General features: G+C 39.4%; 1 protein-coding gene across 1 annotated transcript in view; it reads right to left on the bottom strand.

The window, feature by feature from the left end:
• The window catches only part of RIT2 (Ras like without CAAX 2), a gene marked incomplete at both ends in the record, with an annotated part of 193,576 nt that extends 180,474 nt beyond the window's left edge, over positions 1–13,102 (bottom strand). The window contains one exon of the mRNA XM_082013523.1: positions 13,000–13,102. Within this exon, the coding sequence (XP_081869649.1) occupies positions 13,000–13,102 (103 nt within the window). The remainder of the gene's footprint in view (positions 1–12,999) is intronic.
• Positions 13,103–13,417: the final 315 nt, after the last annotated feature.

Raw genomic sequence — 13,417 nt, 5'->3', positions numbered from 1 at the left:
AGGCAGCACAGAACACAAATTGCATTTCCACTCTCTTTTCAGCTCTTCTTTTAAACGCCAGGGTACTGACAGAATTCACTGAGCTGAACAGATGTGACACAGAAGACACCGATGGAACAAGGCCCATCCTATCTTGGTTTTCCAGTGCTAAAGTAAACAAATATGTATTTGGTTATCGGTTTAGCTAGAGATGGTTCTGAAGATAGGTACATTTTTAACACTGTGACATTATGGGAAACTCAGCATATGTTAAACATCCTGAAATTAATATAAATATAGAAATAAATAAGAAATATAAAAAAACTTAAATTAGAACAAAAAACCTATTTCACAATAGATTATCAATCTAAGCCCTTCAACACTGCCGTATTCCTGGTAAAACATTTTATTAGCAGTAAATACACTTAAAGTAAGTTTATGAGAAAGTTAAAAAGAATTTTGAAAGATAGCATGGGCTCCACACACTGTACTAACATAAACAGGCGGTATTTTACATTTCCCACATCCCTCATAAATTCTACCATATGCTTGAAGGGAGACCCTGCAAGAAAAAAGAGAGAAAAGTGGGAGGAAGGAATTAGAACTCAGAAGCAAGTAATTTTATCACCAACCTTTTAATGATTTTTTAGCAACCTGTTATGCACTAAACCTGAAAAGAATTATTCATGGTATTTGTCCACTGCATTGAACTTGAACTGTGAGCCAGGGAAACCTTTGATTCCCTCAGGAACCTTCATCACAGTGCAAGCTGGTATTCTGTCCATCTCGGTCGTTTCCTGAGCAATCATGTCTACTACAGCTTATCTAATCTGTTCCCAATCCACATCCTGCTATTTGTTCTGGCTAAATTAACATCGGTGGTGCCAAAGCTATATACCCATGAATTCCAACCCGGTATTCACTGCCTACGATCTTTATCAACTTTATTTGAGATACTTAGAGTCAAGGAAGGGAACAGTTAAAATTTCTTGGAACAAAAATTTTAATTTCTGCATTTTTCCTGCTTATAGACAAGGAGAAATACACTTCGTTCACAAGCTTATTCATATATTTGAATTACACCACCCTAAACTATCCCAACATACAAAACTGGTTTAACTAACAGTTGAAACGATATACTAATACTCAACCAGCACATACATCGATGCTTTAGAAACATATGATGCAGCTTCACAAACTAGTTTGATCCCTAGTTCATTTTACATAAATGACATTGAGGAAGAAAGGTTTTAAATCACCAAATAATTCTATTCGTTAAATATACTGTCATTGTTAATCACTAGAAGTGGTTCTCCCACTGGGTTTTGCAGAGCTTTCTATAATTCTTTGAATAACACGTTGGCACTAACAACTATTTTCCTTAAAGAGTAAATGTATGTTTCAATGATATGTGTATTTAAATCTGTATATAGTCACTGGAGTTTTGGTTTTATTTTTCCTTCTGCCTCTGTTTGTCCACACTTGATTATAGGGAGGTAGCTCTTTATTTATAGGCAAGTGTGATGAGCAGTAAAAGATAGGGAATGAGAGCAAAGGTAACAGTGGGGTCACAAAGAATAAGAGAAAACATATAGAAATACATATATTTTTTGCTTTGCATTGATTTTGCCAAGATTGGGGAAAAACAGAACTTAATTTTATTTCTTGGTATACTGACCGAAACATCTTTCTAGTACCACTGTGATTCATTATTTTATTTGAGATTTTGGTGTGTGGATGGATCTAATTCTTCAAAGAACAGAGAAGAGCCTGACAAATGCTGGGCCTCCCACTGATTTCGCTGGGTGCTGGGCATCGCTAAGGCTGGGGTCCACAAACTCCTCTCAGTTCTGGACCATTGTAAGAACACCACACAGGAGAAGTACCACTTTTCCAAGCGCCCCATAAATTTATATTAATGTTAGATTTACACAGCCTTGTCCATGGCTGAGGCAAGCTTCTACAACAGCTGAAGAGTTGGGAAAAAAAGGGCAGTGGAAGATGTTGGGGTATAACCATGGGCCGGTAGCATCTAGTAGGATAAGCACAATGAAAAGACAGCATCTGAAACCAACGTTCTTTGAAAGATGAACTACTGCCCCTTCCTTCTGTCCCTTTACTCCCTTACCAGTGCTTTTACTCATCTTTGCATAGTTTTCTGATTTCTCAATCTTTTTTCTATGCCTCTCTTTCTCCTAATTTCTTGTTCTCTCTTCTTAGTTGTTCACCTCTCTTACATTTCCCCCTCCCACTGCTTGGTTTCTTTCTTTCGTATCTTCTGTTTTGCCTTTTTCCTAACCACTTCTCCACCCTCAAATATCACAGCCAATTGTCATTTTGAGCATGTTATCTGAAAAAAGGTGGATGCTTCTGTGATTTACTACTTTTTGTTGTCAGACATTTAATAACTTTTAAGCATCTTGGTCAACTTACATGGAGGAAAGATTTAAAAAAGGGTCTTTTGACTTCCACTTTTATAAAAACAGCTCAGTAAACAGAGTACCCACTGACAGACAGGCTATGGTGCAAATTTACAGCTATTATTAGACACTGGAAAACCTACCGAAACTGCTTTATGTGAAAGGCAGGCGTAGGACACCATGTTTCAGGAACTCATGGGCAGCTACTTGATTACTGTGATAGATTGCTCTTTCTTCTCCTCTATTCCCAGTAGAGAAATAAAGTGTCTCTAGAGCATAAGGAGACCTTATGAGGCCCAGGAATACATTCTTTGGCTGCATGCAGTGTCAGACACTGTACGAAGCAGACCTCTGGTGCACTGTGAGCGATGAGTCAACAGATCACCCTGTCACCGGGCAACCCAAGTAAGAAGTGTAGAAAACATCTAATGATTACTTTTTATTGAGAAAGGAATATAATTTCTAATTAAGACCGTTCCAGACAAAATTATAGAGAAGGGGAAATGCTACAGGGCGCCTGGCATTCTGCATGATTTAAGAATCCAGAGTTCTGCTGATTTGAAACAATCAGGAATTTGACAATACTTGATTTTGAACATTCCAAGTAAAAATCTGAAACAATGGTACGTATTTTGTATTTCTGTAAAGACACTGCAGATCCTGTTCAGCCGGCAATGGTTCCGTCTAACACAAGAAGCTGTCATGCAGGTAGTAGGGTAGTAAAGTTACTAAAGGAATCACAGGATCTGGCAAAGAATATGAATTTCAGCTAGGGTTGCTTTATTTTGTGCGTGTGAAAATGGACAAGAATTACAGAATTACAAAACTGCATAGCGCTTCAATGAGATTGCAAGGAAAGAAATTAAAAAACAGCTCTTCTCATAATTATAGTCAGTGTAAGCTAAAGAAGAACTACATGCATCAGTCTGAGCTGATTACAGCTTTTATTTTGCAAAAGCTTACGAAATTAATTTTTAAAACTTATAACCGTTTGTAGGTCCACCTTTGGGTACCCTGAAATAACTAGCTTAGTTCTTGTTTTTTATCTTAAAGAAAAGATAAAACTGCTTTACAACAGGTAACTGAGTTGCAAACATACCTCTTTTGCAGGCCAGATTCACAATAGCCCAACTTGGCAACTCTTGAGATAGTCATAGAATTATAGAATGGTTTGGGTTGGAAAGGACCTTAAAGATCATCTGGTTTCCATCTCCCCTGCCCTGGGCAGGGACACCTTCCACTAGACCATGTTGCTCAAAGGCCCATTCAACCTGGCCTTGAACACTTCCAGGGATGGGACATTCACAACTTCTCTGGGCAACCTGTCCCTGTGCCTCACCACTCTCATAGTGAAGAATTTCCTCCCTACAGCTAAGCTAAATTTACCTCCTTCAGTTTAAAGCCATTGCCCCTCGCCCTATGACTACATGCCCTTGTAAAAAGTCTGTCCCCATCTTTCTTCTAAGCCCCCTTTCAGTCCTGCAAGAAGGTCTCCCCGGAGCCTTCTCTTCTCCAGGCTGAACCCCAACTCTCTCAGCCTGTCTTCACAGGAGAGGCATCGTAGCCCTCCTGTGGACTCACTCCAACAGGTCCATGTCCTTCTTACATTGGAGGCCCCAGACCCGAACACACTGGTCTTTTATACCCACACACTCCCCCACACACACCACTTTTGCATATCCTCCACACAACTTGAAACAAAGTGGGTTTAGCCATTGTGTCCCCTAGGATCTGGTTAGTGGGCGGGTAATGTATTAGCAAACCACTATAGCTTGCAGCAAAGTGTCTTCTCAAGACAGCAAGACCTCTGAAACTGGGACCCTGTACATTGCTTTAGTAACATTCAATACCTGTCAATAGAGCTGTGTGACCATGATGAGTCTTCTAGCTTCTAGGAAAAAAAAATTTAAAGGCTCGCAGGCATAAAGGGAAGACTAATTAAAGTCAATGAACAAATTAAAAGTGGAAAAGGATTACCAGAGGAATGGAAGGAACTAAAATGGAATGTATGGAAAGAAAAGAGATGAAAGCAGCAACAGAAGGAACAAAAAAAAAATCTTACCTAATTGTGCTTTCAAGAGCGTCCCTAATGGATTTAATCTCATCCAAATTCTACCAGATAGCACGTGCCGAAAATGCTGCAGATGGCTCAGTGCAGCAGCAGGGGTGGCTTGGAAGGGAAACGGTTCCTGTGGCTGTCTCAACAGATTGTTTACAGCAAAGATACCGACAGTGCCCAGTCATTGTCATGAAACAGTGCTTGTTCCCTCCTCTGAGACTTCAATCTGGGCATTTCAAATGGCAGATTTGTGTCTGCTTGAAACCAGGACGGTCTTTGCCAGTTCCATTCCTGTCGTTGAGGAACAGCCCTGAAGGTTTCCTGTCTCTTAGCAGCAAGCAGTACGCATGGGAAAGGCTGCGCAGTATACATCTCAGTGAAATCTTTGCTGTGTCAGGGAAGCCCTCTTCCACTAAATAGCACCATGAAAAGCAGATTCATTAATATAACCTTCCCCGAGTTCTAATCACGCCACATTATTGTTCACATGGAAGAGGTTTAGATGAAGGTCCTGAATCAATAAATCCCATTTCCATCAGCAGAACAGTTTTTTTTGCAAGTGGTGAGCTAACAGGTCTACTTACCTTCCATCTACACTCCCCAATATATACATCAGGTGGCCATTGCTGTTAGGTTGCCACCTCAGTGCGTTTCCAGTTATACAGGAGCCTTTACACTCTAAAGGATGTACTTTGCCTCTGTGTGAGGCAACATAAATGACTTCTTTTGTACACAACAAACAAGTCCAGTCTTGAGACCAGCCTTAGGATCCCTCTTAAGCAGTCTGAGCATAAAGATGCTTGTTTTACACATTAGTAATGTCACATCAGACACAAGTCCTGATGACTTTTAACATATTTCATAATTTTGAGGATGAGAGTATTCCTTCTCCTTTATAAGAGTTTGAAAACTGTAAATGCTTTTTCTATTCAGATGTATTTGCTTATTAATGCTCAGTCTCTATAATGTATTCTTCTATCGTAAATTAGCGTAAACCAATTAGACTAACAGAACTTTCACCAACCTGTTCCTTTCAAAGACTATTCCACAAGCTGTTCCATCTTGCTTTTAAGCAAATGTTTAAGGATATATACTGCTCTTACTGGCCAAAGGAAGTCAGGCCTGAAGATCTCATATATCTGTAATTATACATGTTTTAATTCTAATTTTACCACTTAACTGATTAATCTTCTGGTCCCTTTCCTCCTCAAATTTTGGAAAACATGTCTTCTTTTCTTAATATTTATTAATATAAATATTGTAAGTTCTCTGTTCCCCATGCCAAAGTGGCACAGACAGTGACCAGCCCACTCGCTAGCCTTAGCCAAGTGGATATTCATCATCTGGATGCATGATGGGAGAAGCTGGTTAGATCAACCCATTCACATCACAGCTGCATCCAGTCTCATTTACATTAAATCACTGTATACGTATGCAAGTTGTACAATAAAGAATCATGGACTACTGATTGAGAGACCTATTTGAATACATAGTCATTTGTCATCATAAATTATATTGCGTCAGCCCTTCTATCACCTCTGTTGGTCTTCTCTGAACTCTCTCCTATTTATCAGACAGCTTCTGGAATTGAAGAAACCAGAACTGCAAACAGCTTTCTCAGTAGCCACTTGGCATCTCACACGCATAAACCATCCTATTAAATGCAGAAGCCATAACTGAATTCCACCACCCCTTCAGCCATTGAATTACGTGAACTGGCAAAATAATGAAAACATCTTTAACCCATTTCCCCAAGGCAAATGATTTTGGCCACAAGGTCGGCCCATAGTTGAGAAAATTAATGAATAAGCAATGTGTTTCATCCTTTCAAGTGGATAACAAACACACAAAAATATATGAAGACTATAGGAAGTGGGTCCGGAATTGTTTGAGTCATGAGCTTCAATGGTGAAGCTGATTTGAGTCATCAATTTCAAACAACCCAGCAAAATACTTCCAAAATAACACATATGGAAATGCAGAATTCAGGTCATCACTAGAGATGTGATAGCATAGGTAACTGCTTTGGGGGAAAGAGCAAGTAACTTAAGGGTTATTGCAGATATTTCTCTGTATGTGATCTCTGTGAACTATACCTGAACAAAAGAATGCATTATTCTCAAAGGAACAAAAAGGACTGTCAAGAGGAAATCAGTAAGCAATCTTTCTTCTAGTAAGGCCACTAATAGATAGCATGTCAATTTTTGGAATTCATATTCAGAAAATGATGTGGAAATACTAGGGCACTCAAATTAAGGAAAAAAAAATGCTCTGAGCAGCAAAATAAACTTCTACGAGTGAGGTTTCAGATGCTCAATGTATTGAAGAGAAAGAAGATCAAGGTGTGAATTGATCATTGGCTATAGACATTAACAGATAGGAAAGTAAGAAAAGTAAGTTTTTCAAAGTTGTTAATAAAGGAGTGATAAAAGAAAAAATGGCTAGAAGTTGGAATTACACCAAATTGAGCTTGAAACGAATTCCATGACCTATCTGTGAAGGTAACTGAAACATAAGAACAGTTTTGTCATCAAAGATCACAAATATATCAGACCTCTGCATTTATAAAGTCTCCAGCGCATAATCTGGTTTACTGGAAAAACTGGAAGTTGCTCATACCCAGGGTTCTGGTCGTCTGGCACTGGTGCACCTTCTCTACAAATATTTTTTTCATGGAGAAAATACAACCTACACCACCCTCGATCTGTATATGATGTATGTAATTCTTCATTGGAACTAGGACTGCAATTTAGTTTACAGCACCCCAGACATGATAAACTTAGCTGGTGGCTTATAGTGTTCAGTTAGGATTTTTTCTCCATGGATACATAATTGTCAAGAAGTATTATGATGTCTTTTGGGCTGTACCACTGTTATCATTCTGCCGTCTCCTCTCTTCCTTTCCCAGCCTTGCACTGACAGTTCCACATCAGGTCACAGCTGATCACAGGTTACAATCAGTAGTGTGAAGTGACCAAGGGAATCTGTATGTAATTTTGACTCATCAATACCATTATGTTTTCAGAACTATTACCATGCAAGGATTTTTTTCTCTGGACAACAAATAGATATCCTTTCTTCCTTCCCACTTTTAAAATTCTTTTTCTTCATTTGAATAAGTATTTCCCTGAAATTGCCAGGGTCTTATATTTGGCCTTAAAAATCCAAATTACCTTTTTTCCAGACAGAGGATGATGAGGGAACAAACATTTCTTTTCAGGGGGATGCAGATGTATGTCTTTGTTAACTGGGCGTCTCAATTTCTACTCTAGTTAAAAAAAGATGCGTATTTGTGCAGTCACAGGAGAAGCAGTACCAAATTAGACACCAAAAACTATACTCATGTAGACTTTGGGGAGAAAAAAGCAATTTGGTTTGCCTTAACTGTAATCCACAGCATGCCCAAACACTTGAAAAGTTACTTTTTTCACCTTGACTCATACTAAGCAGTAACTTAATCCTCCACCTTCATTCTGGCTATGGGTTTGGCTCAGAAGACAACAGAAGGCCAAGCTTTTTCCTTCGATCCACTTACCAGGCACGTAGGCAAGCATGGCTGTACCGGAGAGCATATTGGGAAAAACAAAAACAACAACCAAAACCAAAACCAACCCCCCAAAAGAAACCCCTACTGAGAAGGTGTTTGGTCAGAAGTGTGTTCTACAACACTCAGCCTTCTGATGGTATGAGGACAGCACCAGCAGACCCAAATGGTACTTTTCAACCTCAGCTCTTCTGAGACCAGCGGGATCTCCACCTTTGCTCTTCATCCTTTTCCAGTGTAGCCTGGATCATATGCTAATTTATCTCCAAGGGATTAACAAACAGCTGGAGTGGGCCAATTCTTCAGTACATATTCCATGGTCCTCTCTCTATTTACTGCAGAACCTTGTTATGAGGACATAATTGAAATGAATAGGCATGGAATTTTCTTATATAGACAGAATAAGAGGTAAAACTAGTCAGAAAAAGGCAGATGATCACATAAATGAAAGAAAATTGGGGATTATTTTGGTGATGGGAAAAAAGGAAATGCTGGAGCGGGGCCAGAGGAGGCCCCAGCAACGCTCCGAGGGCTGGAACCCCTCTGCTGGGAGGACAGGCTGGGAGAGCTGGGGGGGCTCAGCCTGGAGCAGAGAAGGCTCCGGGGAGACCTTCCTGCAGCTGCCAGGGCTGAGAGGGGCTGAGGAGAAAGATGGGGACAGACTTTTTAGCAGGGCCTGTTGCCATAGGACAAGGGGTGATGGTTTTAAACTAAAAGAGGGGAGATTTCGAGTAGATAGAAGGAAGAAAGTTTTCACACTGAGGGAGGTGAACCCCTGTCCCAGGTTGCCCAGAGAGGTGGTGGATGCCCCATCCCTGGGACCATCCCAGGTCAGGCTGGACGGGGCTCTGAGCACCCTGCTCTGGTTGCAGATGTCCCTGCTCACTGTGGGGAGGTTGACAAGGTCCTTTCTAACCCAAACTATTCTACGATTCTATGATCCTATGATTTAATCCAATTCCTAGAATAAAAAAAAAAAACAAAACAGGGATTAAAAAAACCCACACGTTTGTTACTTTTTCCCATGTAATTACATGGAAAAACATGTAATTCATGTTATTACCAGGAATAACAGTAGATCATCTCCACGCTTAAATAGACCAACTTTAACTAGCATTACGAAAAAACCCAAAACAAACTAGACTAACATTTTCATTCAGCCAAAAAGATGCACGTAAATTTAGATTATGAAGAAATCTGATCAACATTTGAAGGATGCCTAGATAATAACGTTTCTTCATTGGACAGAGATTTTCTGTTTCATTCAGTTGCACAGGTACATCAATTTGTTTGTTCTTTTTAGTAGTTACTGTACAACCCCTCGGTTAGTTATTGCTAATGTTTTGCAGAGTGTACTGGAGTTAATTATTGTTATTAGTGTAATTAGTTTGCTAAATATAAGCCAGTAATGCATGGTCTCAGGATTTAGAGGCTCTTCTGTGTATATTTTTTGTAACGCTGAAAAATAGATCTAAACCCAGAGGTCTGAGCTGCATCAGACTAGGGGCAATGAGAGTACTAGGTTCATTGTCCACATGCAGATCTCTGAAGGTATTTGTAAGCAAAACCTGTTTCAAAACCACTAAGATTCTTAGGGTTTAAACCCTACATCAGGCAACTTGAGGTAGGTTTGACCAGTACTGAGCTGACCTGAGATTTGTCATCGAACCAGAGAAGACCGAGTGTCAAATTTTTTTTTATTAAAATTTAACTATCCTTAGAAATGTGCCATTTCAGTATGGACTATAATCAAATGAGAGTCCCTAGAAAATTTCTGTTTATTTTTTTTTTTTATTTCAGTTTAATTCCTGGTTCTAGCCTAATTTTGGTCTGAACTTGCAGCAGAGTGTGTAGCTGTTCTTGATGTCAGACACAACCTACACAAAGTAATAAATTAGCATATTGCTCTGAAAACAAAAATAGTTCTATTTTCAGAAGTCTCAGAAGGGATAACTCATTCTAGGGACTGTATAATCTCTAATTACAGTACAGAAATCAATTCCCAAGAAAATATACATATAGATTTGTATATTTTATTTAAACTCCACTATTACCTATTTGTTCCAAACTCTGGGGTTCCATGTGGTGTTTTTTCCTCCTATAAAATAGTGGCAGAGTTTTTTTTTTTCCCCCCTGGCACTGATTTTGAAACGTGAGGATGCTTAAGTAACAATTCTTAAAGCATTTGCCTTTTACACATCATTACTCTGAACGTGGTGGGTATCAGACTTGGATGTGCTGAGTTTTCTTCTATTACCAGTTCCTGTGAAATATCTACTGCACTGAAAAGCCCAAATAACAAGAGGGTGGCCATCCTTCTGGGTTGTTTGCCATCTTGCACAGAGCTGAAGAGACAAGCCTGACAACCCAAAGCAAATATTCTATAAACACCAATGTCAAAAGAACCTCCATTGTTGGCGTCCTCTTCCTCACTCCTCCCTGTCCTCACATACAATCACCACCCTCAGCCCCTCGCGACGAGCACGCGATTTTCAGTGCAAAGACCTCCATACATACAGTGGGAAGCAACACAGTAAGGGAGCAGAGGGGGGTGGGAAACAGAAGATCAAAATGCCCAGGGGATCTCTAGAAGTGAACTACGTCCAAGGCAAAAAGAAATCTAATATTTCTGCAGCTTGGTTCTTAAGGAAAAATATTTCCAAACCTGAATTATTTAATATTGAAGAAAATGAGGAATGGAAAGGCTTTCATCTAAAAGAGGTTTCCCACTCAGCAACTTAACCCCAGCTGTAACTGTTTTTATCATGACTTAAAAAGCAAAGGAGGAGAGAGAAGAAGGGGAAAGAAGCCAGGATATTATCAACACATCATCCTATATATCACTTATGTGTGAAATTCTAAATTGGAAATTGAACTTTTTTTTAATCTCTCATTTTTATTCTACTCTGACCTTTTTTTATGGTTAAATTCATGATTTCCTGGACAGAGTGAACCTAGGTCATTAGAGGAAAGCAGAGCTCATCTTGGAGAATCAAAGTAGTCATTCAGGTATTTTTCTGCTTTTAATCCAGTGTAAATTAATCCTGCCAATGCAACAGTCAGAATGAGTTAATGATTTATGGAATATAATTTTCTCCTTATCTCTATCAGAATTCTATCAGTTGGACTATCTCAGGATTCTAGTGAAATATTTCATGCCTATCCCACACTGGAAGCTCATAGCCAACAAATGAGGAACTGCCCACCTCCTTTCTTCCAAAATCTGAATTCTCAGGTTTTTTTCCCCCACAAGTTTCACTTTTGTGAAAACAACAGGAAGTTTTCATTAATCCCATTAAATGTCACAGCTATCCACTTCATCCTATTTTTATTTCTTTAGACCATACAGACACCCAATTCCTCCTGAACAATTATGTGGCCCTCGGCTTCGGAGGTGTATCATTCCCTTATGTAAACCACAGAATTGAAGGCTTTATTCTCATGAAATCAACAGCTAATGTTTTCTGAAAAAGGAGATTTGAATAAAATTCATTTGTGCTTTAAAACTCTTATAGTAAATGGGAACTCTAAAATTTTGTCAATGTGTATATAAAATTTGGCTGTTATGATTCAGTTATACTATGAATATGGTATAGCTAGTAATATCTTTTGGTTTTGTGAATGAGTCTTCAAAATTACATTGTTCTTACAATAATATCTTTGGGAAAAATTGCTGCCATCTTTTGGATGCACTCAGGGGAAAAAAAAAAAGTGACAATTTACTGAAAGTTCCAGCTGACACATCCTGGATACCTGCTTTACCATGGAAAGGGTAATTTGAAATTGCAGAAAGTTACTCTGAGATAACCAATATTTTCTTCTTTCCCGTTTTATATAGTGCTCATAGCATAACATCTGTGCAAGAATTGTCTGCTTGGTTAAGCAATACCGATGGGAAATAGCTTTCACTGAAAGATGTGCCACTGAAGTTGAAGCCAAACATAACAAGAGAACAGAGATTATGGATACAGAGAGGAAATTATATCCACTTCCAATATTTAATTTTTTGCATTTATACCTTGTCTTGTTGTTTGAATAAGAAATAAAACTTATTTGAGCTACATAATTATTAGAGTTCAGTGTCACAGTCTATTTATCCTGAAATTTCTGTGGAATCGAGCCTGGATATATCATATTATCCCTTTTTTTGTTGTTTGTTTTCTTCTTATCTTTTTCTTTTGAATTTCCAGAAGATGTAATCAAATGCTTGTTGTGTGGCCAGCTCAATACACTGGCTTCTGAGACAAACACTGCACGTTCAGCAAAGTCTTTTTAAGAACAGAGAACGCTAGTGTCAGTGAGAATAAATCAAAGGTGATAATATCTGGGAAAAAGAAAACATATTCTGGAGAAAATAATGACTCCTCTAAAGAGATACCATTGTCAGACACCAGCATATCTTGCCAGCCCTGGACAGTGATATTAAAATACGCTGCAAATCCACCTTATCTCCTGAAGTGAGACTCAGACATGCATTCTGTAACTGTCCGGACAGGAGAGGAGACTAACACCAGCTGAGCCACAACGACACTCAGCAAAAAAGTCAAAAGAATACGTGGGGAAGAAAACAGAGTCCCAGGAGGGCATCCTGCACACTTTGCACTGTACAGCTGACTTTGCAGCTAGTTTCATTTCTGCCTGAGCACAAGGACCATCAGGCCAACAAGTTACATCCACACTATCCAGCAAAGCATCCAGCAAGTGCTGGAGCGACATGACGGCTGGCTGTTAAACTAACAGCAGCGACCTGACCTCTCTCTCCTCACAGACAACGGAGCCAAGGTTAGTGTTACAGAAATATCCAATTAAAAAGGCTTATAACGTTTCAGTCTGTAACAATTAAGCTGACTCATTGCCCCAGTCACGAATTATAGTCTTTTATTCAAGCCATGTGCAAGAGAAAGAGGAATGAAACCCCTCATTAAATGTTCTTGTTCGGTAAACTTTACACTCCCGGTTCACCCCTTTCCCCCAAAAATGCTGTTGCTCAAACTTACCGCTTTTGCCAACTCCCCCCGCTCCTAGCATCACCACCTTGTACTCTCTGGAGCCTGCTGAAGAATTGCTGGAGGAGCTGATCGTTTCATTTTCTAGCTCCATCTTGCACGAGGCAGAAGAAGGGAGCAAAAGGGAAGAAAAAGCAACTGGCAGGTGCTTTCTCTGATGTTAAACAATTATAAAAGCTGTGTTAGGAAAAAAAAAAGCAGAAAGGCAGAAAGGAAGGTATAACACAAGAGGTATGATTTATCAGCCTCACACTCGCTGCTGTGCCGGTGTTAGCTGGAGAAGGTCTCATAGCAACCACTTTAACAGCTTCCAATAAAAATCTCTCTCTGCCCCCTCCCAACTCCGTATCATTCTCTGTGTTTCCCTTCCTGGACAGAAGCAGTTTTGTGAAGCTCAAGAGCCCTGGTA

Source organism: Phaethon aethereus (genome assembly GCF_964289735.1).
Source record: "Phaethon aethereus genome assembly, chromosome: Z".
In the NCBI taxonomy this organism is placed as follows: Eukaryota; Metazoa; Chordata; class Aves; order Phaethontiformes; family Phaethontidae; genus Phaethon; species Phaethon aethereus.
The sequence above is the reverse complement of the archived record's forward strand: the minus strand, read 5'-3'. Positions and strand labels throughout refer to the sequence as shown.